Genomic DNA, 25,589 nt, shown 5'->3' on the forward strand with positions numbered 1-25,589 from the left:
CCCGCAGTCCTGCACAGGACAGCTTTAAGGTTGTTTTCTTATGTTGAACAGGTAGCATAGTCCACAGTGGGTATTTTATCATCTAAGTTCAAGTTCAGTTTATAGGTTAAACGGGCTACAGACATAAGAATTTTTATGGTCTTTTTGCATCACATTTGTCCAAAAGAAAATCTATCTGAATGAAGTGTATTTTTTTCCCTTTGATTCACTCATTTTTTGACAAATTCTTTCCTTCAACAACCCACCTCTAAATTGTTTGTCAAATCCAATTGTATTATTTTATTCAGTATATGTAAAATAAACTGGAATTGTCAATAAATGTCCTTTTAATAATTTAGACCTACAGTAATACTCTATTTGAAAATATGGAAGTGTAACAAATAACAGCAGTCTGTTTAACCGACAGGAGATTCTCTTTTTTGTTATAGTTAATGAGTGTACATCCCAAGTAGTTACTGGTAGTAGCTCATCTGTAAGAACTTGGGCTTTGAAAAAAAAGGTTCATGGTTCAAGTCCTGCGGCTGACGAAATGAAAAAAAATAGTAACTATTTTTTGATAGGTTGCTTGCTTGGCTACTGTCGAGGTGTCCTTGAGCAAGGCAGTGTCCCCACCCCGGCAGCTCTAGAGGCGCAGCACTTTTTGCGTACCCCTTTGACTCCGAATTCTCTCTTTGCATGACTGCATGTATATGGTTTGGTTCGATGCGTGTGGTGTGTGACACAATATATAAAGCTCTGTGTAAATTGAAATTCCCAATGAGGGATTATGCAAAGAAAACCAAAGAAATCATAGTGGATGCCAAGTGTATTGGAGCACATACACAAATTTATATAACAAAAATAAAGTGAGAGAGCAGGTCATCTCCGATAAATATCTGGGAGTGCAGATTGATGTGGAGATGAGCTGGCACAAGCATGTAGTATTTGTATTTCTACAAAAATACAAACGAGTCCATGTTTTAAGAAGACTTGCCGAGGTCACACTATCGTGCTTTTTTTAAATATTTTTTATAAATTATAGCATCTGTAATGATATATGAGACCGCCAGCTCGTTCAGTAAACTAACAGTTAAGATTTTGAGAAAAATCTGATCCTTAGATTCAAAAAATAGTGGGAAAGGTCAAGGTCAGGTCTCTGAAGACCCCTCAAGTAATATTTGAACAACAGACTGTGAAAGAAGGCTAAAAAAAAATCTTGTCAGACGTGTGACATTCACTGAACTGTGAGTATGAACTATTAAGGTCTGGCAAAAGATGCAAGTTACCACTATGCAGGTAACACAGTATATAAAAGCTAATTCATTCCTCAGTCAATTAAGTTCATCTACATGAACAACCAATCGGATAAGGTGTGGATGTATGAAAAGGACAAGGTCTTTTGCACTAATGTGTATACGCCGTTTATATGTGATGTGGATGTATGGTTGCTTCTATTCCTTTATGCAGCTATCCCTTTCTCTGAGACAAATTTCTCCTAAAGGGAGATGAATAAAGAGAAACCTTGAACCTTATAATCAGTGTAATTTGAATTTCAAAAAATGATCACCTCGCCATTCTTTCACCTGTCAATCAGAAATACCTATACAGGATGAGGGGAAGAAGAGAGAAATTAAAGTCTGGAATGAAAGTAGACCACCAACTGAAAGGGCGAGGTGCTTCATTCATGAGTCTGTTTAATATCTGGAGTTGAAAGTCAGTATGTTGGTTAAATCGGTTGGAAAAGCAGTACTTACAGGGTAGTGCTCAGTTATGTTTTGACAGCTTCTTTAAAACTGTCGCAGTTTAGGGGATTTACTTTCCTGGCCCGTATTCTTTTATTACTTTTACGTTGCGGTTTTACTCTGGACTTTGGTTTCAGTTTTTCCCCTTCATAATGACAGGTTTGATATATCGTTCAGGTTTCGGTGTGTATTTCAATTTTCCAACAAATTTCACTGTAGTTATATGTGCTTGTCTCTCAAAGACCACCACCAGCCAGGCCATCTTTCGTCTGCAGTCAGGAGTGTGCCAACTTTTCAGAGATATCCTCACCAAAAAGGGTTTCGTGGAGATTCAGACACCTAAAATCATATCAGGTACAGACACATTTACACACGCAGTTTTCCTTTGATCTTCTCATGAGAAATCTGAGATGTTTTAATATCAGTACACTTTCTATATCACTAGCTAGCCACATGTGAAATGTAAGCATTGCCTTAGTGAAAACTGTGAACTTTTCTTATAGGAGCTGTCCATTTTCCTTGCCTCTAATTGAAATGGGGAGCTCTAAGAATTTGACCAAACTATTTTAATGACGAACTGAATGACAGACCTAAAATATAGCCCCCGCAGCACATTTTTATATTATGGCATTACAGGCTTCCTTCTTATCTAAATAAGAAAGGGGGGGGGGGGGGGGGGGGAGGACCCTGCTTCGTGCATGTCTTAACTATTTACATCAAGAGTGATGGATGACTTGGTATTCTATTTTCAGTACATGTGGAGAATGTTTAAAGATATAGTAACTGTCTGAAAATATTTTCCCAGCCATAATGATTTCCTATGCTTATACTCCTTCTCCCACTACAGCTGACATATATGGTTGACAGAGTTCTAATATTAACTGTAGTTTAAATGAGATTGCATGTTGTTGGGGTCCTAATAGGAGTAGGAAACTATTTCAGTATCTAAATTCCCTATTTCACACTAATGTATTCAAGATTCTTTTTTTTTTTTTTTTTTTTTTACACAACACAGTGCACAATTATGCAACACTTTCACTTCTTCATTGCCTCAAAGGCCAATGAAAATAACTGCTCTGGCGGATCAGAATTCAAACGTGGCGCTCTTTATTAGAGCGGCAACTGTAAATGTACTTGTTGTAAAAACCACACCTTCCTGTTTGCCAACACCTATGATGCATACAACCGACATTACGTGGGCCCTCACCCTACTTCTGTAGACATGCAAATATCAGAAAAAAACATCTGCGTCAAATGAAACTGCAGTTGTTTATGTACTCCTAAGTGTGGCTTATCATGTGTAATATTGGCTCTGACTGGTTTGCGGGCATCTTTTTAGAAGCAAATTAGTCAGTTTTTGAGAAACGTTTCTGCCACAATTTACAAAACTCCTCGAGATTAGTGTCGTCTTCTATGACTTAAAGCTTCTTTGTCCATCTCCAGCCGCCAGCGAGGGTGGAGCCAACGTCTTTACGGTGTCCTACTTTAAGACCAGCGCTTACCTGGCCCAGTCTCCCCAGCTGTACAAACAGATGTGCATCTGTGCGGACTTTGACAAGGTCTTCTGTGTGGGACCAGGTAAAACAACAGTCCCAACATTACAAGAGTGTGATGAACTGTACAATAGTAAAGGCAGCGTTTGCCGTGCTAGCAAGATTGGAATTCACGTCACGTCTGAATCCAGCTGAATACTGCTCTCAGGTCATACTGACAGTTGTAAGAAATATGACAAAAATCACTGTTTTGACAATTGCAAACCTTCCCTTTAACTGAAAAAACAATGTAGTCTGATTATGTAATAGGCTTTATACCAGTAACTGTTCGTGTCACTGTCCTTTAGTGTTTCTCAACTTGATATGTTATAAATCATTCAGGGTTGATATTCCACCACGAGGATGGGGCGGCCTTTGTTTGCTTTTTCTGTAGGCCCACAAGAGAAATCCAAGGACTTAAGGTCATCTAAGGCTCGAATATACTTTACCATGGTTGCCGTAGTTACAGTGAGAACATTTGGGATCACCACTCTGGCAGAGGGCTTCTGTAGTGAAGACCATCGAGGAACAATTTCATTTTAAACATAGCATAGGTCTCAGGCGGAGAGGAGCAATTGTCACGCTCTGAGTTATTATTCAGGGGTCACATGGGTGCAACTGTGTCGATTCTGGACTGAGATGCTCTGCAGAACAGGTTCGAAATGTACTATAATAGAAAATAATATAATAATAATAGTAAGAGAAGAAGTTGTACTATTCGTGCCCATCTGACTTGGCTGATTCGCAAACTTCATTTATGCTCCAGTTAACGGTGCATCTCACCTGAAGGGACACACTGTCCATTTGGAAAAATATTGTTGATGTCTGTCTGAAGGCAGCTTTTTAATAGCTTCACACCTACGTGAAGTCCATAAATGAGTCGCCACTCTATTGATGGCCGACAGCAATTAGTGGCTAATTATGTTCGGCAGCTAATTATTGGTATATTATGGTCACAGTCGTGTCAGTCATCATAAAGGTACCTGCCAGTTATCAGTAGTAAACAAAATAAAGACCTTTACGTTCTGCTGTACAATCACATATGAATAGAAAATACTAGCCTGCTCCTAAAATTTATTTTTCTTATGCCAGTCTAATGTTCAGTAACTCATCATTTTTATTGTGTAAAGCTGAGTTTAAAACCTGATAGGGATTTCCACTCCTTTTTAATAGCTTTTTCCCCCTCTTAATCAAGTATTTCACATAAAGAAGCTATAAGATTATAAGGAATGGTTTAAACATTTGGATTGATCTTGTCAGTTTTCAGAGCCGAAGACTCCAACACCCATCGTCATCTTACTGAGTTTGTGGGTTTGGATATTGAGATGGCCTTCAATTACCATTACCACGAGGTGATCGACTCAATCACTGACACCATGGTTCAGATCTTTAAGGGGCTGAGAGACAAGTAAGTCTTACTGTCTAATTCTTCTGATGATGTGAATTTCAAAATGAATTGAGGCATCTGTCATTCCTATGTTGTTGTATTGTCACCATGAATGGTTAGGAGGTGCCACATAACTTTGTTCTATGACACAAGATCAATCATGACAATTTCACATTATGTTCTGTCGTGTATTTGTCAGCTTTGTAGAAAGCACCTAACGATCAATGACATGATGTTCCATGTGGTTTCAGTGCCTCCTAGTGGTGGCATTCAGCAGCAAACAAACAAAATAACCTCCTCAACTTGGGTCTGATTTGTCAGGATGAATTGATGGAGGGGTGGAATAATTATCGGCTTGAGTAACTTTTGTCTTTTTATATCAGCTTCCAGACTGAAATTCAAACTGTAAACAAGCAGTTCCCCAGCGAGCCTTTCAAGTTTCTGGAGCCCACTCTGAGACTGGAGTACAAAGAGGCGTTGGCCATGTTGCGCGAGGCCGGGGTGGAGATGGGCGACGAGGAAGACCTGAGGTCAGAAACGACCACACATAGATCAACGCTAAAATATCATAAATAGGGAATCTGTACAAAAGTGTTTCCATATGTTGAAATGAACAAGTTACTGATAGATTCCCGGTCTTGTAGCACGCCAAATGAAAAGCTACTTGGCCGCCTTGTCAAGGAAAAGGTAGGTCCAAATGTGTTCATTTGCCAGCCATCCCATATCATCATTCCACCTGCTTATATCTTTTTCCCCTCCGCCAGTATGATACCGATTTCTATGTTCTGGACAAGTACCCGCTGGCTGTGAGACCTTTCTATACCATGCCGGATCCCAACAACCCTGTAAGTGTCTCACTGACTCAAAGCACAGGCATACTGTAACTATAGTTCTCTGCTTCATTGTGAGAAACGTGCAGCAATATTGTACGGATCATTTTTTAAAATTATTTTTATTGTTTTAAATGCAGAAAAATTCCAACTCCTATGACATGTTCATGCGTGGAGAGGAAATCTTGTCTGGAGCTCAGAGAATCCACGATGCTCAGATGCTGACAGAACGGGCCGTGCATCACCAGATTGGTAAGAACTGGGGGGGCACAGTGACACTATGGTACGACCCACCGAGTATTTACATCACTGGTGTCAAACTGGTGGCCCGGGGGCCAGATCCGGCCCGCCACATCATTTTGTGTGGCCCGCGAAAGCAAATCAAAATTGCTCATTGTGTTCTGGTGTAATACCATTGAGTTATTTGCAAGCATTTTTTTGTTACATTTGAAAAGAAATGTAATAGTTGAAAAACATGTTTTTATAGGCTTCTGATTTCAATACTGGCTATCCATCAATGTGTTGTGTATGCTGTATGTAATTACAGTATAGGATGTAATCTTTCATTTATATGGGTTCACAGTTGTAGCGGCCCTCCGAGGGAAGTCATAACTACAATGTGGCCCGTGACAAAAATGAGTTTGACACCCCTGATTTACATGATCAAGAGTGGTGTAATATTGATTTTTTTTCCTTTTCCCCCCTCTAAAATTGGTAAATTAAAATGTCATTCTTTGTTTTGTATTAATTTATCTCATCAAAAAAAATCAAGTATTTTAAATAATGAAATAAAAAATAGATGACAAAAAAATCCTATTGTTTTTTTTTGTTTTTTATAACTGAAAGTCATTACACTTAAAATATAAAACATTAAAATAAAAACTGACAATGAAATATTTTAATATTAGAGTTAACGGTTTTACACATTTGACATACACATTTTAAATACTGTTTGTTTGTTTTTGTTTTTTAAATGAATCTAGGAATTACCTGCTATCTGTTTTAAAAATCTAACGAGGCCCTTGAGCCACAGTATACTGTACAGTAGTTCTGTTTAAGGGACTTGAGGCGCTTTGGGGATTTGTCTCCCTCTGCAGGGGACAATTTTTAAAAAATAAAGAAATACCCAAGCAAATTAATTTGAACTGTCGGAGCCATGCTTTTGTAAATGTGGATGAAAGATTTTTAATAGTCACGTGTGACCTTTTGTTTTGTTTAAACATCACAGACCTGGAGAAGATCAAGGCATACATCGACTCCTTCCGTTATGGCGCTCCTCCACATGGCGGTGGAGGCATTGGTGAGAAATACATGTTCATATTTTTCAATGTTAATGTTTTTATCATCTGCATCTTTTTAGCTGAGGCTCCAAAAATTTTTTTTAAAAAGTCATTATATATAACAAGTTACTAGTATGCTTTTTTTTTTTTTTAAAACCATCTGCATTTCTTCTCTGAGGATCATTCAAGGATTATTTTAGTATATTGTTAATGAAATTATGTAGGTGTAACTTTACTGAGTGAACTATCATCCCTTGCAGGCCTGGAGAGAGTCTGCATGCTGTACCTGGGGCTCCACAACGTGCGCCAGACCTCCATGTTCCCCCGTGACCCCAAACGCCTGACACCTTGAAATTGTCAAGCCATCTTTTTATTACCAGATTACAAATCACATAATGGTGATGGGAAACTGCTAATTCACAATGCTGGTTAAATGGGTTCGTGCCACAAAGACACGAACATGCTACTGGGATTAATTTCTACTATGAGAGATTGGAGTCAGTGCAACAGTAGGGAACTTTATTGATTGTTGTGAACAGATGTCTAACAACAAATAACAGTTGAAAGGGAGGAGGTCTGCATTCAAGTTAGGTTGGAAAGTTGCACTAGTCAACTTGTCAGCATCTCTTAAGAGGATACTATGACTACCTGTCTCAAGTTCTAACTACCTCCAACTAACCATCGTGGTCTCCTACAGTATGTCTGTAACTAGGTGAGTGTTTTTTTTAATCAAATGAAAAGATCAAATCATGGCTCATAAAAATATTTTTCACACCATAAAGCTGACTCTTTGTATTCATTTGGTTCTCCTATGATTTTTCTCATAATAAATTAGGGAAGAAATACCAGCAAACATATGGAAGTTTTTGGTTTCTACAACAAGTGTCAGCTGTCTCACTTCATATAGAAAAGCAATTACCTAAAGTGCACAAGTGTTGGCGGCAAAACAGGGAGGACAACAAAACATTTACTCCTACCAATGGAACATTCTTTACAATAGTTAAGCTATTCTTTACAATATAATGTCAGTCCAAACTCCAGGGGGGCGTGTTGAGCTCTTTCCAGAGCTTATTCAGCAGCAGAACCACTAATTTGGAGGATGAAGAGGAAAATGTGAACAATGTCAATGTAGAGAGACAATGCTCCGTAAACGTACTCTTCTGGGCTTATCGCCAACTCCCGGTTTCCGATGAGAAGCTGCGTGTTGTATACTAAAAACTAACATGGAGGAAATACAACAGAGTATAGTCATCTTAAAAGAAGTAAAGTGAAAAGGCCCTAAAAGATGTACGAAAATTTTTCATTGAGGTGAAATAGTGTTCTCACTTGGTCCCAGCATAAAACACAGATTTAAGACCCTGTAAAGTGAATTCAGAGGTTTCTGAATACATTTGAAATTGCTGGAAACGTGTGCAAAGACTGAGAGCTACATATCACTCAATCGTGGAGATAGAGCATTAAATTGTTTTACACCATTTCAGTTTTTACTGATTATTTTTATTTGGGGGTGTGGGGGGGCATGGCTAAAACTGGTATGTGTCGTCCCTCCCCCACTATATAAGAACTGGAGCGGCTTTGTTCGTATCAGCGGTGCAATTACAAGATGCAGCTAGCTTGCTATGCCTTAATCGCAAAAATACTGCACAACTTCCCTTTAGAGTGCCTCGCTGTTGGCCGTGAGTGTGTGCATGTTACACACAGAATGACGGAAGAGCAACCACGGAGGATTTTTTTTTAAGCCTGACTTTCACAGCTAGCGCTCGGACCGGGGCTTTGCGCTGACGTGGCTGGTTTAGAGCGCCTCGTCGTGCGGTGGAAAAGGCATGCAACGAATCGGTGGGGTATATTCCACCCACGAGAGTCTTTAAGCGAATATATTTTCGTGGCTCAAACTTGTATTTTTGTGTACGTTGAGGAGGGTGTGGTTTGAGTGCATTTAGCGGACACGCCCACAGCGTTTGAGAGCAGATAGAACATTGTTTTCTGCGCCTCATGTACTGAAAGCTTATTTTCTATACTCGATTTAAAACAAACAAAAAAAAGTGTAATCATTCATCGGCAGGGTTTTTAATAAAACTTCTCGTTGGTGTGTCAAATTGTGAAGACATTTATTTTCACTATACAGGGACTTATAAGAAATTGCAAACTGAACAGAGTGAATCGTGGAACTCACCAAGGTGTAAACGATGGCTCCAATGGCAGCATAGAGCATATGAAGCCAAGGCACCTGTTCAGTGTCACAAGAAAAAAGCCTGAATTGTTAATTGGTCACACGGACGCACCCTGGTGAGTGGCTGCTTTCTTCACCGAGAAACATGAGTAGACAGAATCCTTTCTCAAAGAAGTCCTTACGTAGTGGAAGGAGAGCACGATAGCTGTCACAGTCCCGATGATGAGGAGCAGAATGGCAGCAATACAGAGAAATCCCCCACAGGAAGTGAAGTCAACCTGGGATGGGAAGCAATTCAAATGGCAGCATAAAAGTGAACGGCTTGAAGACGCATTCGAATATGTGTTATAATGAGGCATAAACCTTTCGAAGAGTGGATACAGAGTTCTCTATAGCAAAGATGTGACATTTGTTTTCATCTCAGTTGCATCAGACAGAAAGATGGATTCACATCTTTCCCAAAAATCTCATGAATATTTAAAAGGAACACGGTTCACAGTTGTAATGCGAGACAAAGGCGTTCTTTTACACTGACAACAAAGACTTTGTGTGACAAGCCACAGGCTGCTGAGCCACACAGACATTCTTTTTACTTCCATCTACCTTGGTTTGAAAGCAGAAGACTGTGGCAGTTACACAAACTAAGGCTGTTATTCCCATGGCAAGAAAGACTGCTTTTGTTTCGTAATAGCTGGAAAAAGATACATAAGGTGATTAAAACCAAAACACGTGATGATGAAAATGTGCTGTGTGTTGGTGTTAAAAAGTCATAGCAAACCTTGAGATTGTTCCAGACATGTAAGACAGGGCAACAGTCTGCAGAGGAAATCTCAGAAATAAGTCATAGGTTTTACATTTACATTACATTTGCATTTTGTTTTGGCTCTGCTGGACAAAACAAAAACAAAAAAAACAGCAACAATACTCACATTTTGTTTTGGCTCTGCTGGAAAAAAAAACAAAAAAAAAACAGCAACAATACTCACAAATACTCCCAGCAACACTAGATTCCATGGAAAGCGCCTCCTACACATTGTAATGAATACATACAGTACATAAATACAAACTCATAACCAATTCTAACTTTTAAGGGGCATGGTACCTTGGCTCTTTACAGCAGATGAGAATGCAGTAAACCATGAAGTAAACCACCCTATGGAGAGACAAAACACTGAAATAGTTTCTTTGCATAACAACCTGTTACAAATAGGGATTGACATTTCACTGCATTCCTTTATATTTACTAATGGGGAGGGGCATAAAACGTCAATTAATTGTTGTACTGTATTTTCAAATAATTTAATGGGATTGGAGATGGATCAACGCTGTGATATATTGAATGGTGTTATGCTGCCTTTAAATGTTCAACTTCCCATAGAACAACCTAATTTTGTTCTTTAGACTAGTCATTCCCTACCACTGTGCCACAGTGCATTTGAGAGATCATTAAATCACTTAATTGATTTTCAAATGGTTTTTTTTTCTACAAATCAATTAAATGCTCTTCCACTCGATAGCAGAAGGTAAAATTAACCTGTCAACAGCGTCTCTGCTGGTTACAGCCAAATAGCGAACTCCATTTTGACTCAGTTGCCTCGATTAATAATTAATTTGTATGCCTGTAGATAGAATCTCTGATAATGTAACAATTCCGTAACTCACAGGGATGCCCAGTAGATTCCAGGATACCTGATGACAAACATCTTCACAGGATCTCTACAGAAGCGTAGATATAGAGACCACTCAGAAAGCAGACACTGCATGACCCCACCAGGGTCTTAAAGCATGTATCGTGTCGACACTTACACAAATGTAAAGATTGCCACAACCGAAAAGGTAACAGTGAGCTGAGCTGCTAAAATTAAGTACACCTGGCAAACAAGCACACAAAACAGCCCCATTTTAGAGATAAGAAGATCAGTTGTACAAAATGAGCACCCCCACCTTTCTGATGAAAGCATGTCGAACAGATGTACTCTCCCACTGCGAGCTCAGAAAACCCTCCATTTCTCCTGCAAAGTTAGGAGAAGAGAACATGTATTAACGTGCACAAATAAAACAAGGTGCGATGCACTGCACGGCGACATTTCGCCCTCACTTGGGTTGATTGCGGACACCCCGGCGGACAGAGTGGGTATTGTGGTGGGCATCCCAGATGGAGAGAGGCCAGGCGCTGCCCGCATGCCGGCCTGGCTCCAGTAGCCAGGAGGGCCGGCGTACATGTCAGGGCCAGGACTGTAGGATGGAGGCAGCGGGTCAGCTGAACCATGCTGCAGGTGGTAGGGCTCGTACTTGGGATGTTGCAGTGCGTCTTCATAGGGTGGAGGATTATCTAATTTAGATGTCATGGTTGGACCTTAAACACCCTGAAAAGTCAATTCAGAGGTTTGTTTGTTTTGACATGCAGTTGGTTATCTAGCTATGCCTGCACCCAGAAAATGCATCTTCCCTTCGGATAGTCCGCTGGCGTGGCCACTTTAGAGCGCCTCGTTGTTGCGCCGTGAGTGCATGCACGTGACACAGAGAAAGACGGACTAGCGAGGAGGGAGAATTTTTTTTTTTTAAAGTTCAACTTGACAGTCAGCATGTGGACTGGGGCTTAAGGCTGGCTTGGCTGTTACAGAGTGCCTCGTCGCAGCGTGAGTGCGCACTTGTCACGGAGAGAGGGCGGAAAAGTGAGGCAATTGTTTTTTTGTTTTTTTAAGTCTGACATGACAGCCACCGTAGGTTACAGTTGAGTGTTTCTTAATGCCAGAAAAGTGGTATTTTCAATAAAAAAAAATTGTGGCACATCAGTGATTTGTCTTCTTTCTCCAAAATCAAACAGTTCAATGATCATCCTCCGGGAACGGTGATTGCACAGTTTTAGCCAGGGGTTGTATGTTCCAGCCACCGTAGGCTGCAAGCGGATATATTTTTTCCGGCTTAAACATGTAGTTATGCATAAGCATAAGAAAGACAAAGTACTGTAGCATCTATTTTTCCAGGTCGTACAACTGGTATTTGATTGATTGATTGATTGATTAACAACACTCTTCTCTGTGGCGTGTCAAATTCAGAAGACATTTATTTTCACTTTACAAAGACTTTAAACAGTAGATAGCAGGCTGTTATTGTCATCAGTCACATTCATTACTCGTGCTGTTATTGTCAAACTGCAATTAAAAGCACACAGCAAAGATTAACCACCTTTATGCAAACATATACAGTATACGATATATATAAGTACATAAGGTAGACTGCCAAGCTAATATAAAGCATAAGAACAAATATGAGGTTCCATACCTGCCTTGTCTGCACTGTGTCTCCTACACTCTCCTCTCTCCAAAATGTGCACCTCAATATAATGTCCTCAGTGTCATAGGATATGTGCTTTGTAACTTACACTCGTCCAGTCAACACTGTGTCATTTGCTGGGTGCTCCTGTTGCACAGAGACATTCTTTTTAAAGACACATTTTGTCTCGAGGAAAACTTTTTTTTTTTTTTTTTTTTTTTGGAGTGGTCTAAAGTCTAATTCTCTCATGGCGGCAGTCTATTTCAAATAATAATAATGTAATAAAGGCAAAAGAGACCTGACATTCTCGCAGGATCAGAGCAGTGTAAGTGTTGAGGAAGACCTCGAGCAATTCTTCTAAGATTCTAACAACACCCTACCATCTGTATACTGCATATAGAGCTGAAATAAAAAATAAAAAATAAAAATAATAGTAAGAAAGTGTCAAGAAAAGAATACTATACATTAAAATACACTCTAAAACGTGTTTAAAAACAAACAAACGAAAAAAAGCTTTCCGTTTTGTATTTCTATTTTATTTTCTATTTAATTTTTGCACGTATGGCGCGTTGCGTTGACGTCATCACGCTGTTCCTGGCTCAGAAGTGATGGCGCTTCCTGACTGGATCCTTCCGATTACTGTCATCGCATCCTTCGTCTCGCTATGTTTATTTGTTCGTTTCAGACGCACCGGACAACTACTGTGGAGGAAAGTAATTAGCAAGATAATGGCTCGCACAGAGAAGCCATTATTCCGACTCGCGTAAGTTTAGTCTAATTTAAAGCACGCGGAAATGTTGAAGTGTAATCTCCTGTGTTCGTCTGGTTGATTGGTTTTAGCATAGCAACATCTAGCGTTAGCTCCGAGGTCATTAAACAACATTATGTTCAGAATTAAAGTTCGTCGCAGAAGCTATTTTAAGCTACTAACTCACTCTATGCTTTGTCGTATTCATTTTTGAGTTGAGACACCCGAAGGTCGAACAGTAATCAGTATTACCATAACAAACAGTAATGTAACGTGACAATAATATTGTAGTAGTAGTAGTACTACTAAAGTAATCAGGAGTAGTGCTGACACACTATTTTGGTGTAAGATATTAACACATTTTCAACAGAGGTATTATAATTATGTATTACATGTTACTTTGTCCACATTTTATTCTTTTTTTTTCTATTAACATCCAACGGTAATATTTTTCTTCTTGTGGTTCCTGGCCCAGGTACACACTGTACACCAAGACCAGTCTCGGCTACATGTTTTACAAGAGGCAAATGAGGAGAGCCCGGGAACGCTACCCGACTGGACACTCCACGGTTCTGCCTGTGCAGTTTACCGGTATGACATGGAATGTCGACATGTTTCGTTTAGGTTAAAGCTGACAAGGGCAATACGGTGGACTAATGCTGAGCGCATCTGCCTCGCAGACCTTGATTCTTGGCTCCAGCCTTTCTGCGTGGAGTATGCATGTTCTCCGTGTGCTTGTGTGCGTTCTCTCCAGGTACTCCAGCTACCTCTCACAGTCCGAAAACATGCATGTTAGGTGCATTGAAGACTTAAAATTGCCCATAAGTGTGCATGTGAGTGTTATTGGTTGTTTGTCAATATGTGATTGGATACCGACCAGTCCAGGGTGTACCCTGCATCCCAAAGTCAGCAGAGATAGGCTCCAGCTCACCTGCGGCCTTAATGAGGTGCTATAGAAAATGAATGGAGAGCTCTATCCAGCAATAGATGATTAAGTATGCATTTTGTCCTTTGCCCTCTCTACAGGTATGAAAATCATCCCCATCTCTGTGCTGTCAGACAACTACAGCTATCTCATAGTTGACACTACCTCTGGTGTCGCGGCAGTTGTAGACCCAGCAGACCCTCAAACTGTTCAGGTGACTGTTTCCGAAGTTTCTATATTGTGAGCTTACTGCTATGTGGAAAGCAACACAACCTTTCCAAGTATAATTTTTGTTGCAAAACGATAAAGGCACTTAAACACTGCACTTGGTTTTCATGGGGTAACACATAACCAAAGTTCAAGGTAACAATAAAAAACACAAGGTAACACATGGCGCCAGGCCATATTTGGCAATGGTTGCTAAGCTACCGAACAAAAAAGTACCCTGGTGCTTTTTCCCGCTGGTGTAAAGTTGTTACAATGGAAAAACCTGGCCTTGCTTATAATGACGAAAATACGTGATACAAATGAAGTATGTGTGCCCATGCTATATTAAGAGGTGGGTAGAGTAGCCAAATGTTGTACTCAAGTAAGAGTACTGTTACTTTAGAATAATATGACTCAAGTAAAAGTAAAAAGTAGTCATCCAAATATTTACTTGCATAAGAAAAGAGTAACTTCTGATTTAAAAAAAATAAAATAAAAATCATAGCATGAACATGAAGTAAAATAAAAAAATATATAATATATGGGAGTCGACACAGACCTGCCACCATTTCAATTTTTAACTGCCCAAAAACCAACAACACATGCATTAGGCCCTACAGAAACATCCATCCATCCATTCATTTTCTGAACCGCTTCTCCTCACTAGGGTTGTGGGCGTGCTGGAGCCTATCCCAGCTATCATCGGGCAGGAGGCGGGGTACATCCCGAACTGGTTGCCAGCCAATCGCAGGGCACATACAAACAAACAACCATTAGCACTCACAGTCACACCTACGGGCAATTTAGAGTCTCCAATTAATGCATGTTTTTGGGATGTGGGAGGAAACCGGAGTGCCCGGAGAAAACCCACGCAGGCACGGGGAGAACATGCAAACTCCACACAGGCGGGGCAGGGGATTAAACCCCGGTCCTCAGAACTGTGAGGCTGACGCTCTAACCAGTCGACCACCGTGCCGCCCTACAGAAACATTATTTGCTTTATTCACTGAAATGATTTGATGAAGAAGCTGTTTGCTGAACAGACTTAGCTTGTGTGTGCATGTGCGACACCATATGCCACTGCCAAAACAACAATAGAAACATCTGCAACTTACCGCAAAGTGTTTTCTCGTTAGAAGTGGGCTGAAATAGCGAAGTTTGGGCAGTCACAATTGAAGAGCTGCATGACAAAGCTGTTGTTTTTTGGAGTTTAAAGTAAACACGCTCGTGCCACTCTTTTTTTTTTCCCCCCAAAATGAGTCATTTTGATTGGCTCGCGAAGGCTACGTCCGTGCTCATGTGATTGCCTTGTGTCGTCTGATTGGTGAATTGGATTCAAATGACATTAGTGATTGGCGCAACGGGCACCCTATGCGAAAGTCGAAGATGGAGTCTAAAAATAGACACGCGCACGCAAGAATGGATAAATAAAAGTAGCGAACGGCATGCCGATCATTGTAACGGAGTAAAAGTAGTGCTCCTTCACATAAATCTTCTTTTCCTTTCGGCTTGTCCTGTTAGGGGTCGCCACAGCGCGTCATCCTTTTCCATGTAAGCCTATCTCCTGCATCCTCCTCTCGAACAACAACTGCCATCATGTCTTCCCTCACGACATCCATCAACCTTCTCTTTGGTCTTCCTCTAGCTCTCTTGCCTGGCAGCTCCATCCTCATCATCCTTCTACCAATATACTCACTATTTCTCCTCTGGACGTGTCCAAACCATTGAAGTCTGCTCTCTTTAACTTTGTCTCCAAAACATCGAACCTTGGCTGTCCCTCTGATGAGCTCATTTCTAATTTTATCCAACCTGGTCACTCCAAGAGCGAACCTCAACATCTTCATTTCTGCCACCTCCAGCTCTGCTTCTTGTTGTCTCTTCAGTGCCACTGTCTCTAATCCGTACATCATGGCTGGCCTCACCACTGTTTTATAAACTTTGCCCTTCATCCTAGCAGAGACTCTTCTGTCACATAACACACCTGACACCTTCCTCCACCCGTTCCAACCTGCTTGGACCCGTTTCTTCACTTCCTGACCACACTCACCATTGCTCTGGACGGTTGACTCCAAGTATTTAAAGTCCTCCACCCTCGCTATCTCTTCTCCCTATAGCCTCATTCTTCCCCCACCACCCTTCTCATTCATGCACATATATTTTGTCTTACTTCGGCTAATCTTCATTCCTCTTCTTTCCAGTGCATGCCTCCATCTTTCTAACTTTTCCCCCAGCTGCTCCCTGCTTTCACTGCAGATCACAATGTCATCTGCAAACATCATGGTCCATGGGGATTCCAGTCTAACCTCATCTGTAAGCCTATCCATCACCACTGCAAACAGGAAGGGGCTCAGGGCTGATCCCTGATGCAGTCCCACCTCTACCTTAAATTCGTCTGTCACACCTACAGCACACCTCACCGCTGTTCTGCTGCCCTCGTACATGTCCTGTATTATTCTAACATACTTCTCTGCCACTCCAGACTTCCGCATGTAGTACCACAGTTCTTTTCTGGGTACTCTGTCATAGGCTTTCTCTAGATCTACAAAGACACACTGTAGCTCCTTCTGACCTTCTCTGTACTTTTCCATCAACATCCTCAAGGCAAATAATGCATCTGTGGTACTCTTTCTAGGCATGAAACCATAGTGTTGCTCGCAAATACTCACTTTTGTCCTGAGTCTAGCCTCCACTACTCTTTCCCATAACTTCATTGTGTGGCTCATCAACTTTATTCCTCTATAGTTGCCACAGCTCTGCACATCACCTTTGTTCTTAAAAATGGGCACCAGTACACTTTTCCTCCATTCCACAGGCATCTTCTCATGCACGAGAATTCTATTGAACAAGCTGGTCAAAAACTCCACAGCCACCTCTCCTAGATGCTTCCATACCTCCACAGGAATGTCATCAGGACAAACTGCCTTTCCATTTTTCATTCTCTTTAATGCCTTTCTAACTTCACCCTTACTAATCATTGCCACTTCCTGGTCCACCACACTTGCCTCTTCTACTCTCCCTTCTCTATCATTTTCCTCATTCATCAACTCCTCAAAGTATTCTTTCCATCTAGCTAGCACACTGCTGGGACCAGTCAACATATTTCCATCTCTATCCTTAATCACCCTAACCTGCTGCACATCCTTCCCATCTCTATCCCTCTGTCTGGCCAGCCTGTATAGATCCTTTTCTCCTTCTTTAGTGTCCAACCTGCCATACATGTCATCATATGCCTCTTGTTTTGCCTTTGCCACCTCTACCTTTGCCCTGTGTCGCATCTCAATGTATTCCTTTCGCCTCTCCTCGGTCCTCTCAGTGTCCCACTTCTTCTTAGCTAACCTTTTTCCTTGTATGATTTCCTGTACTGTGAGGTTCCACCACCAAGTCTCCTTCTCTCCTTTCCTGCCAGAAGATACACCAAGTACTCTCCTGCCTGCCTCTATGATCACCTTGGCTGCAGTGGTCCAGTCTTCTGGAAGCTCCTCCCGTCCACCGAGAGCCTGTCTCACCTCTTCCCGAAAAGCTGCACAACACTCGTCCTGTCTCAGCTTCCACCACATGGTTCTCTACTCTGCCTTTGTTTTCCTAATCTTCCTCCCCACCACCAGAGTCATCTTACACACCACCATCCTATGCTGTCTAGCCACACTCTCCCCTACCACTACCTTACAGTTGGTAACCTCCTTCAGATTACATCGTCTGCACAAGATGTAATCCACCTGTGTGCTTCTACCTCCGCTCTTGTAGGTCACCCTATGTTCGTGCCTCTTCTGGAAAAAAGTGTTCACTACAGCCATTTGCATCCTTGTTGAAAAATCTACCACCATCTGTCCCTCCAAGTTCCTTTCCTGGATGCCGTACTTACCCATCACTTCTTCATCACCTCTATTACCTTCACCAACATGTCCATTACAATCTGCACCAATTACGACTCTCTCTGTCCTGGATGCTCAGAACTACTTCATCTAGCTCCTTCCAGAATTTCTCTTTCACCTCTACGTCACATCCTACCTGTGGGGCATAGCCACTAATCACATTACACATAACACCCTCAATTTCAAGTTTCAGCCTCATCACTCGATCTGATACTCTTTTCACCTCCAAGACATTCTTAGCCAACTCTTCTTTTAAAATAACCCCAACTCCATTTCTCTTCCCATCTACACCATGGTAAAATCATTTAAACCCTGCCCCTAAACTTCTAGCCTTACTGCCTTTCCACATGGTCTCCTGGACACACAATATATCAACCTTTCTCCTAATCATCATGTCAACCAACTCCCGAGATTTTCCTGTCATAGTCCCAACATTCAAAGTCCCCACATTCAGTTCTAGGCTCTGTGTTTGCCTCTTCTCTTTCTGCCGAAGAACCCGCTTTCCACCTCTTCTTCTTTGACTTCGACCCACAGTAGCTGAATTTCCAACGGCGCCCCGCAGGTTGACGGCGCCGGTGGCGGACGTTGTTAACCCGGGCCACGACCGATCCGGTATGGAATTCTTTGGATGAACGCTCATATTTGTTTGGCAAGGTTTTAAGCCGGATGCCCTTCCTGACGCAACCCTCTGCATTTATCCGGGCTTGGGACCGGCCTACAGTTTGCACTGACTTGTGCCCCCCCATAGGGCTGCATTCGATCCTTCACATAAACACTCAAGTAAAAGTCAAAAGTACAGTGCATTTAAAGTACAGTTTACAAAATGTTTACAAAATGTTACTTCAGTAAATGTAGCGCGTTACTACCCACCTCTGGCTATATTTAATTTTTATCTTACATTTGTATTGTAAAAATGCTAAAAATCAGACATTGATATTTGGGCCCGTAGTGATACATTGAGTTTGTGCCTCCAGCCCAGATATAGCCATATTAGCTCACAGTGCTACCAAACTTAATGTACTAAATGTTTTAAGTTAATTTTAGAAAATTTAACTCTAGATTGAATATAAATTTCTTTAGCAAGCGCCCTCCAACTGCGTGCTATTGGACTAATTTTTCCGGTGACAGTCATCTGACCAGAGTGCGCAAAATTGTGGCTACCGCTAATGCTAGTTCAACTCCGTGAATAACAATGTGAAGGAAGGTGTACTGTACACTACATGTAATGCGTTTGTCTGCCACAAGTGAGCGTAAGTCACACGCACTGCCAAAATTTTACTGGTTACCAGCTTCACGTCCTACTCAGCTTGGATCGGCTCCAGCTCAATCTGCGATGATAATGAGGAGCCCGTTAGAAAATGGATGGATGGAGTGTTATTCATATTTAATTGTATAGATTCAATAACTGAATAATTTGCTAGGCAGTGAAGGTTATAACATCTTTCCCAACTTTTAGGGAGTCCTCGAGGAGGAGGGGGTGATGCTAGAAGCCATCCTGTGTACGCACAAACATTGGTGAGTTTTTCAATGTTATTTTTAACATTGTACTGTAAAAAATTATGTGGATAAATAATACACACTGCAAATTCGAAAAGCACTATCTAAAATAACTGTCTCCAACCACAAAATGATTAACTCAGGTTTTTGTTTAATATGCGTGTCCATGTAGTGTGTACACTGTACACTATCAAGCTTTATAGGTTTACCACCCCCAGTGAGCTTAGAATATATCAAGTTTGACCAAATATACTTGCTCTCCACAAATCAACTCTAAATGTTTAAGGGAATTGTCGAGTCAAATCACCGCATGCAGTTGCTGCTGTCTTTTATCTGCAGGGATCACAGTGGGGGAAACAAATTACTGAAAAGGCTTCATGGCTCATGTAAAGTTTATGGAAATGCAGCTGATAACATTCCTGGCCTGACACAGTAAGTTACAGCTTCCTCAATATAGCAATACATGAACAGAGTGCACGCACAGAGATCTCTCTGTAGGAACACACCACAGAACAGCTAACTTCAAGTGAATTATTATGGTCTGATAAACTGTACTTCAGTGCAGGTTGTAACTGCGTTTGTTGATAAGGGAGACAATGTAATTATTTCATTTTCAGCTTCTTTTTTTTTTGCGCTGGTGGTGTCTGCTTCCCAGTTACCGTGCTGAATAATAACAAATTTAATTCCATTTCCTCATCCGAGGTGCCAAGTGTGCGATATAATGTCTTCAATGGTGATAGTGTACCATTGTTTTCTTTGTGTCTTGTCAGCCCTCTGTCACACAAGGACTCGGTAACAGTCGGGTGTTTGCACTTTAAGGCCCTCTTTACGCCAGGACACACAGTGGGCCACATGATCTACCTGCTGGATGGCCGGCCACTAGGTGCTCCCTCAAGCCTTTTCTCTGGTGACCTGGTGTTCCTTTCCGGATGCGGTAAGTAGAGTTGAAACAATTAATTCGATAAGTCAAATAATGTGATTACAAAAAAAAGTCAAAGCAAAAGTTCTTCCTTGAAGCTTCGCAGTGATCCTTTTTCCACATGGACTAATATTACTGCAGACTCATGCACCAACCTGTGTAGAAATAAGTTGGGACGATGGCGGTAAACCAGGAGAAAAGAGTCTGTAAAAGATAGAAAATGTCCCAAGTTTGGAATCATTCCACACTTAAAAAAAGATGATGACGGAGCTTAATGCATCTACTGCATAGCAGAACTAATTAAGGCCTGGTACACACACAAGGATTTTTCAAATCTTAAAAGATTTTTTTTATCTGTGACAGACCCCACACATGAAGATGAAAAATAAGTCATTTAATAGTCGTTTTGTCAGTGGTGTGCACCGATAATCTCAAAAGAGGATACCACACACACAAAGATTATGTTCATCCGCCGATCTCGAAGTGTCACGCGATCACGTGATACTTATTCGGCCATGACAATACGTTCTAAATAGCGCTGACAGGCTATAGGCTATATTAAATAAGATAACATCGATACCTTGGATCAGCAACGTGTTTTTGTGGTACGTTAGTTCGCCTCTGCAGGAGACAAATTGTCACCACCCCAGACTTCATTTTTAAGTGTGAAATGACCCCAAATTTTGCACGTTTTGTGTCATTTACACATTCTTCCCTCTAGGGACACCGCTATCGTGCTAACTTATTTCCACACCAAGTGATGCGTGTGTCTGCCATAACATTAGTGTGTGTGTGGAAAAATTAGCACTGCAAAAGCTTCAAGGCAGAGATTATGCTTTGACTTTTTTTTTTGTAAACAAATAATTCGAGTTATTCGATGAATCGTTTCAACCCTAACTACAATATTTAAAAACAACCAAAGTAAAGTGTCAAATATAAATGAGGTACTCACAGCTTTTTAGTCACATCTGCTGCCCCTAGCTTCCCCAATGAGGTTTTCATCCTCTGTGCCACGGCCTACAAGACCCTGAACAGATAAATGTAATCAAAACAAAAAAAACTCTTGAGTCAAGTGTGTTTCTGTTGTTTAAAGGGAGGATGTTTGAAGGCAGCGCCAAAACAATGCTGTCATCGCTCGACACAGTCGGCTCTTTGAATGATGATACTCTTCTTTGGCCTGGTATGAAGCTTGCTGACGCACACACAACTCACATTAATGTTAACGTGTTGTGGATATGCACAAACACAGTTTGTACAGGAAGTCCTCGATTTATGAACGAGTTCCGTTCCTACACTGGTGACGTAACACGAATTTCCGCGTAAGTCGGATTTTACCGTTAAAGTCGAAAATTATGGCGAAATAGTTCTGTTACGGGGATTGTCCCACGGGATTGTGACAGCAAGCTCAGTGTGTGTGGGCGTGTGCGTCGATGTGTGAGGGAGACGGGACTGCGAAGGAGGAAGGAGTGCGCGCGCCGGTGCGAGTGTGTACAGTAGCAACTGTAGTGACGGCGACCGGGGAAGAGTAGCGTAGGACCCGTTGACGTTGAATGTGCAGAGGAGCTAATAAAGCCATTAAAGCAGCAAATCGGTGCTTCGTGCCTTTATTGTTGCCGCCACCCAGCTCAGCTGTGCAACGAGAGAAGGGAGTTAACCTCTGCCTCTCCCGACCACGGTCAGGTGACCGTAGCAGGAAAGGTTAACACTTCGTATAAAGAAACTAAAATACATTCAAATAAAAAAATAAGATGCTGTACTTACCAGTACTGCTGAGAGTGTGAAAAAAGGCGGGCGAAAAATGCAAAGATACTCCCGCCGCACAAACACAGACAAGCACTATGCACTAGCTAAGCAGAAACACTATGGTGCTGGGACAAAATGGTGAACGAGGCGCGGGCGTCGTAAAGTCGAAACGTCGTAGGTCGAGTGCGTCGTAACTCGAGGACTTCCTGTATTCAGAGCAAAGCTGTAAGTATTCAACAAATACTGTCAATTTCAGTGCAGAGCGTTCACTTAAGTGTTAATATGCTGGTAGGCAATGCTTGTTTAACTTCGAGTCACATGAATGCCTGTACACTGGCCGCCCCTCAGGTCACGAGTACGCTGTCGACAATCTGCTGTTCGCTGCCGAGGTGGAACCACGAAACGCAGCCAGGGAAAACAAATATCAGTGGGTGCTGCAGCAACGAGACGAGAAGCAGTGCACGGTGAGAGTGATACATCGCCGCTCTCTTCCTGCCGCACAAAGATTTCTATTTTCTAGATTCCCGCAGGAAGTCCTTATCACCTACGTACAGTGTGTCAGGGCTATCAGTGTGAAACTGCTAGTTGGTGTCGCACCTCCTTGTCTCATGATACAATCTGCACAGCTAAGAGAAGATGATCATATCTATGCGCTTGTAGTAGAGGAGCAGAAGACTTTGCTGCGAAAGCAACATCATGCTCACGAGCTTCTGCATCGCGAACGTAACACGATAACCCACCATTGTTGTTGTAAATGTTGGCGGTGTTCATGCACAACCACGCGAGAACTGGGAAAACCACATCATCAGCTCAGGAAGGATGCTTATTGGGTTGAATGGAGTCAGAGCATCACATAATGGACAAACGGCACAAGGACATCATTCTGCGTGACTGACACTTAACAGCATTTGCTGTTTCATGAGAAATAAAAAATATATCAACGTTTAAATGGGTTAAACTCCAGACAATTATGATTATTTTAAAAAGGGCTAAACTCAGCTGATTTAATCAACCGACCGATGAATCGATCAGTGGTACTACCGAAGCGCATTCGAACATGTAATACAAAAGTATTATGCAGTACAGTCCCCAACTTCGATCTTTGTAGTTATTTTGAAGATGATAGGCTGAATAAACTGCACAATGCACTATAAAACAAGACAAGCTTAAAAATGTCACCAACCCAGACATCTTAAGGTGTTGAACATTAAGAGCACACTTGAATATGTTAATAAAAGATTTATTATTTACTACGGCCCCCAACTTGACTCTATTATTTTGAAGATGACAGGCTGATTAGACCATAGAGTACACTATATAACGAGGAACTTAAAAACGTCAGTGCACCAAATATTTTGAACTTCACCGCACACTTGAACGAGCTGTGCCAAAATGCTATAGTTTAAAACATCACTTGACATTTTAAATAAAACTGAACAACTTCAGGCAGTGCTCATTTTCAAATTCAATCGGTTCAAATGCTCTTGAATTGAGAGTTCAGGCTTTTGAGTACAGTTTTTGGTTATTAGAACATAACACAACCCTTTAAAAAAAAGTAAGTTGCAGTTATTGTTGACTCGGTGTTTTGTGTTGTCTTCAATCTACTCAGTCAAATCATCTGCTTGCTTTTCAGTGTCCGTCGACCGTTGGAGACGAGAAGGCGTACAATCCTTTTCTGCGCAGCCACTGTACAGAGCTCCATCTGGCGCTGGGACTCAAGCAGCTGGACGACGAGGACTGGACTCTGTTTCGGGCTCGCGTCCTGGAGGTGCTACGCAAACGCAAAGACCAGTACAGCAGGAGATGATTAAAAAGAATTGAAAAGTGGATGGAAGCCATACTATCTTGGTTGCTACTGGTTAAACATACGTTGAGTTTTGCGGTAGAATGCAAAGTCAAGAACCGGTCCAAGTATGGGCCATTCCATGTTTTTCCCCCATCTACTTTCACGCGTCATCTGTTCAATGTCATTTTATAATAATACTAGCAATTTCCATATGCATATTGTGATCATATTGTTTATGAACACCCCTTAAGAAGGGACATTTAGCACTGTCAATTTGCACTCATATATATATTTATATATATATAGATATAGATATAGATATAGATATAGATATAGACACACACACACACACATACATTATAGGTACAACCAGATTACCCTGTAGAAAAGGGTTAAGTTATATTGGACTATTGTTTCCTGCACAACCTTTTTTAGTCATCAAACAGTCATCAAATTGTTAACCTCTTTCTTTTATGGCTAACCTTTTGTTATACTGCATTAGCTTACCTTTCAGTAGAGTGGGACTTTAGTATTAGTTTATGTGTATTAGTATTGATCAAGGTTATCTGCAGGAATGATCAAATGCATGTTTTTCCCTTTTTAACATGGAGGTCTTTACCCTTGCTTTTTATGTGCTATATAAGCCTTTTTTATCTGAAATTGAAATGACTGCATTCATTTAGGGGGGGGGGGGGAATATTCAAAAACTTCTTTTAATTGCCAACCTCTTTTACATTTCACTCATGAAGCAATCGAAAATGATAAATAATCAGTGGGCGTCAGTCAGCACATCTCATGCATTCTACTGGATCGTGTGAGCTAACTGAAATGTAATAAGTGTAGTTCATTTTAGACATGACTTGGAGCTATGACGTTTATATGGTACATGTTGTTTTGAAACGAGATTGGATTTCATGTTTAATAATGCACTAATAAGAGGAAAATGCCATGCCGTCGCAACGGAATGCTTTTATAAAACCGGAACATTTTTGGGAAGAACCTTCATGCATTGTTTTGATACATTGTATATTTGATGTACTGTGATGCATATGCCTCTGTATAATATGCACATTCTAATCGTGTTGCGCTTTTAACATTTCAGTTGACTCTTTCATTAAGATAATGTAATGCAGCCTCTTTCTGTGGGGATGGGAAAGAACAAACCTGGAAGATATGAAAGCTCTTGAAATTCTTCTTTCTGCCGTTAAAAACGAAAGCAGTGTCCCCTGGTGACTGTTGACTAAAATGTTATTCTGGTTGTTTGATGCTGTTGCACATCTGATTTGCATATGTTTGAGTTCAGAACACTACCGCACGGGAAACAGTTTGACTTTAGGTTATGTTTTAATGAGGAAATATTCAAGTAAACTTTTCCATTCAAACTGTGTACAAGCTGTTTGTTGCCTTTTGTGAGTTTTCTTGCCTGACAGCTGACTTCACTCCTTCAACTCCACTCAAGTCAAATAACAAATATAAGATCTTCTACAAAAGATAAACTTTTACAAACCACAACACCACACTATCAAATGGCAAAGACTTGATTCCTTTTCCAATTCAGTCACATTAAACAGAACTTAAAAAATTGGGATATGATACTTCAAACACTAAAAGGAGCATTGCGGCAATACACTTTTAAATTTGATATTATTGAGCTGAAATAATCTTTGTGCAGATGAATACATAAATGATAGAATTA

The 25,589-nt window shown here is 41.1% G+C and overlaps 3 protein-coding genes across 3 annotated transcripts in view; 2 read left to right on the forward strand and 1 right to left on the reverse strand.

The window, feature by feature from the left end:
• Positions 1-7,531, forward strand: part of dars1 (aspartyl-tRNA synthetase 1) — a 26,258-nt gene extending 18,727 nt beyond the window's left edge. The window contains exons 10-18 of the mRNA XM_061791948.1: positions 1,964-2,075; positions 3,165-3,299; positions 4,514-4,661; positions 5,024-5,170; positions 5,285-5,327; positions 5,405-5,485; positions 5,611-5,722; positions 6,699-6,770; positions 7,011-7,531. Of these exons, the coding sequence (XP_061647932.1) occupies positions 1,964-2,075; positions 3,165-3,299; positions 4,514-4,661; positions 5,024-5,170; positions 5,285-5,327; positions 5,405-5,485; positions 5,611-5,722; positions 6,699-6,770; positions 7,011-7,102 (942 nt within the window). The 3' untranslated portion in view covers positions 7,103-7,531. The remainder of the gene's footprint in view (positions 1-1,963; positions 2,076-3,164; positions 3,300-4,513; positions 4,662-5,023; positions 5,171-5,284; positions 5,328-5,404; positions 5,486-5,610; positions 5,723-6,698; positions 6,771-7,010) is intronic.
• LOC133486577 (protein lifeguard 3-like) lies at positions 7,256-22,447 on the reverse strand. The gene is made up of 13 exons (XM_061791950.1): positions 22,126-22,447; positions 21,317-21,391; positions 11,019-11,286; positions 10,865-10,932; positions 10,727-10,791; positions 10,583-10,636; positions 10,023-10,073; positions 9,907-9,946; positions 9,699-9,736; positions 9,524-9,611; positions 9,103-9,198; positions 8,924-8,977; positions 7,256-7,968 (listed from the first exon to the last, which is right to left on the reverse strand). Exons 3-13 carry the CDS (start codon positions 11,266-11,268, stop codon positions 7,819-7,821), a joined length of 954 nt encoding a protein of 317 aa, XP_061647934.1. The 5' UTR covers positions 11,269-11,286; positions 21,317-21,391; positions 22,126-22,447; the 3' UTR covers positions 7,256-7,818.
• Positions 12,784-25,287, forward strand: pnkd (PNKD metallo-beta-lactamase domain containing). Its single transcript, XM_061791949.1, has 9 exons — positions 12,784-12,959; positions 13,420-13,535; positions 13,971-14,083; positions 19,405-19,463; positions 19,785-19,877; positions 20,216-20,379; positions 21,458-21,544; positions 22,456-22,571; positions 23,741-25,287. Exons 1-9 carry the CDS (start codon positions 12,805-12,807, stop codon positions 23,912-23,914), a joined length of 1,077 nt encoding a protein of 358 aa, XP_061647933.1. The 5' UTR covers positions 12,784-12,804; the 3' UTR covers positions 23,915-25,287.
• The last annotated feature ends 302 nt before the right edge of the window (positions 25,288-25,589 follow it).

This window comes from Phyllopteryx taeniolatus, chromosome 12 (genome assembly GCF_024500385.1).
Source record: "Phyllopteryx taeniolatus isolate TA_2022b chromosome 12, UOR_Ptae_1.2, whole genome shotgun sequence".
Taxonomy (NCBI): Eukaryota; Metazoa; Chordata; class Actinopteri; order Syngnathiformes; family Syngnathidae; genus Phyllopteryx; species Phyllopteryx taeniolatus.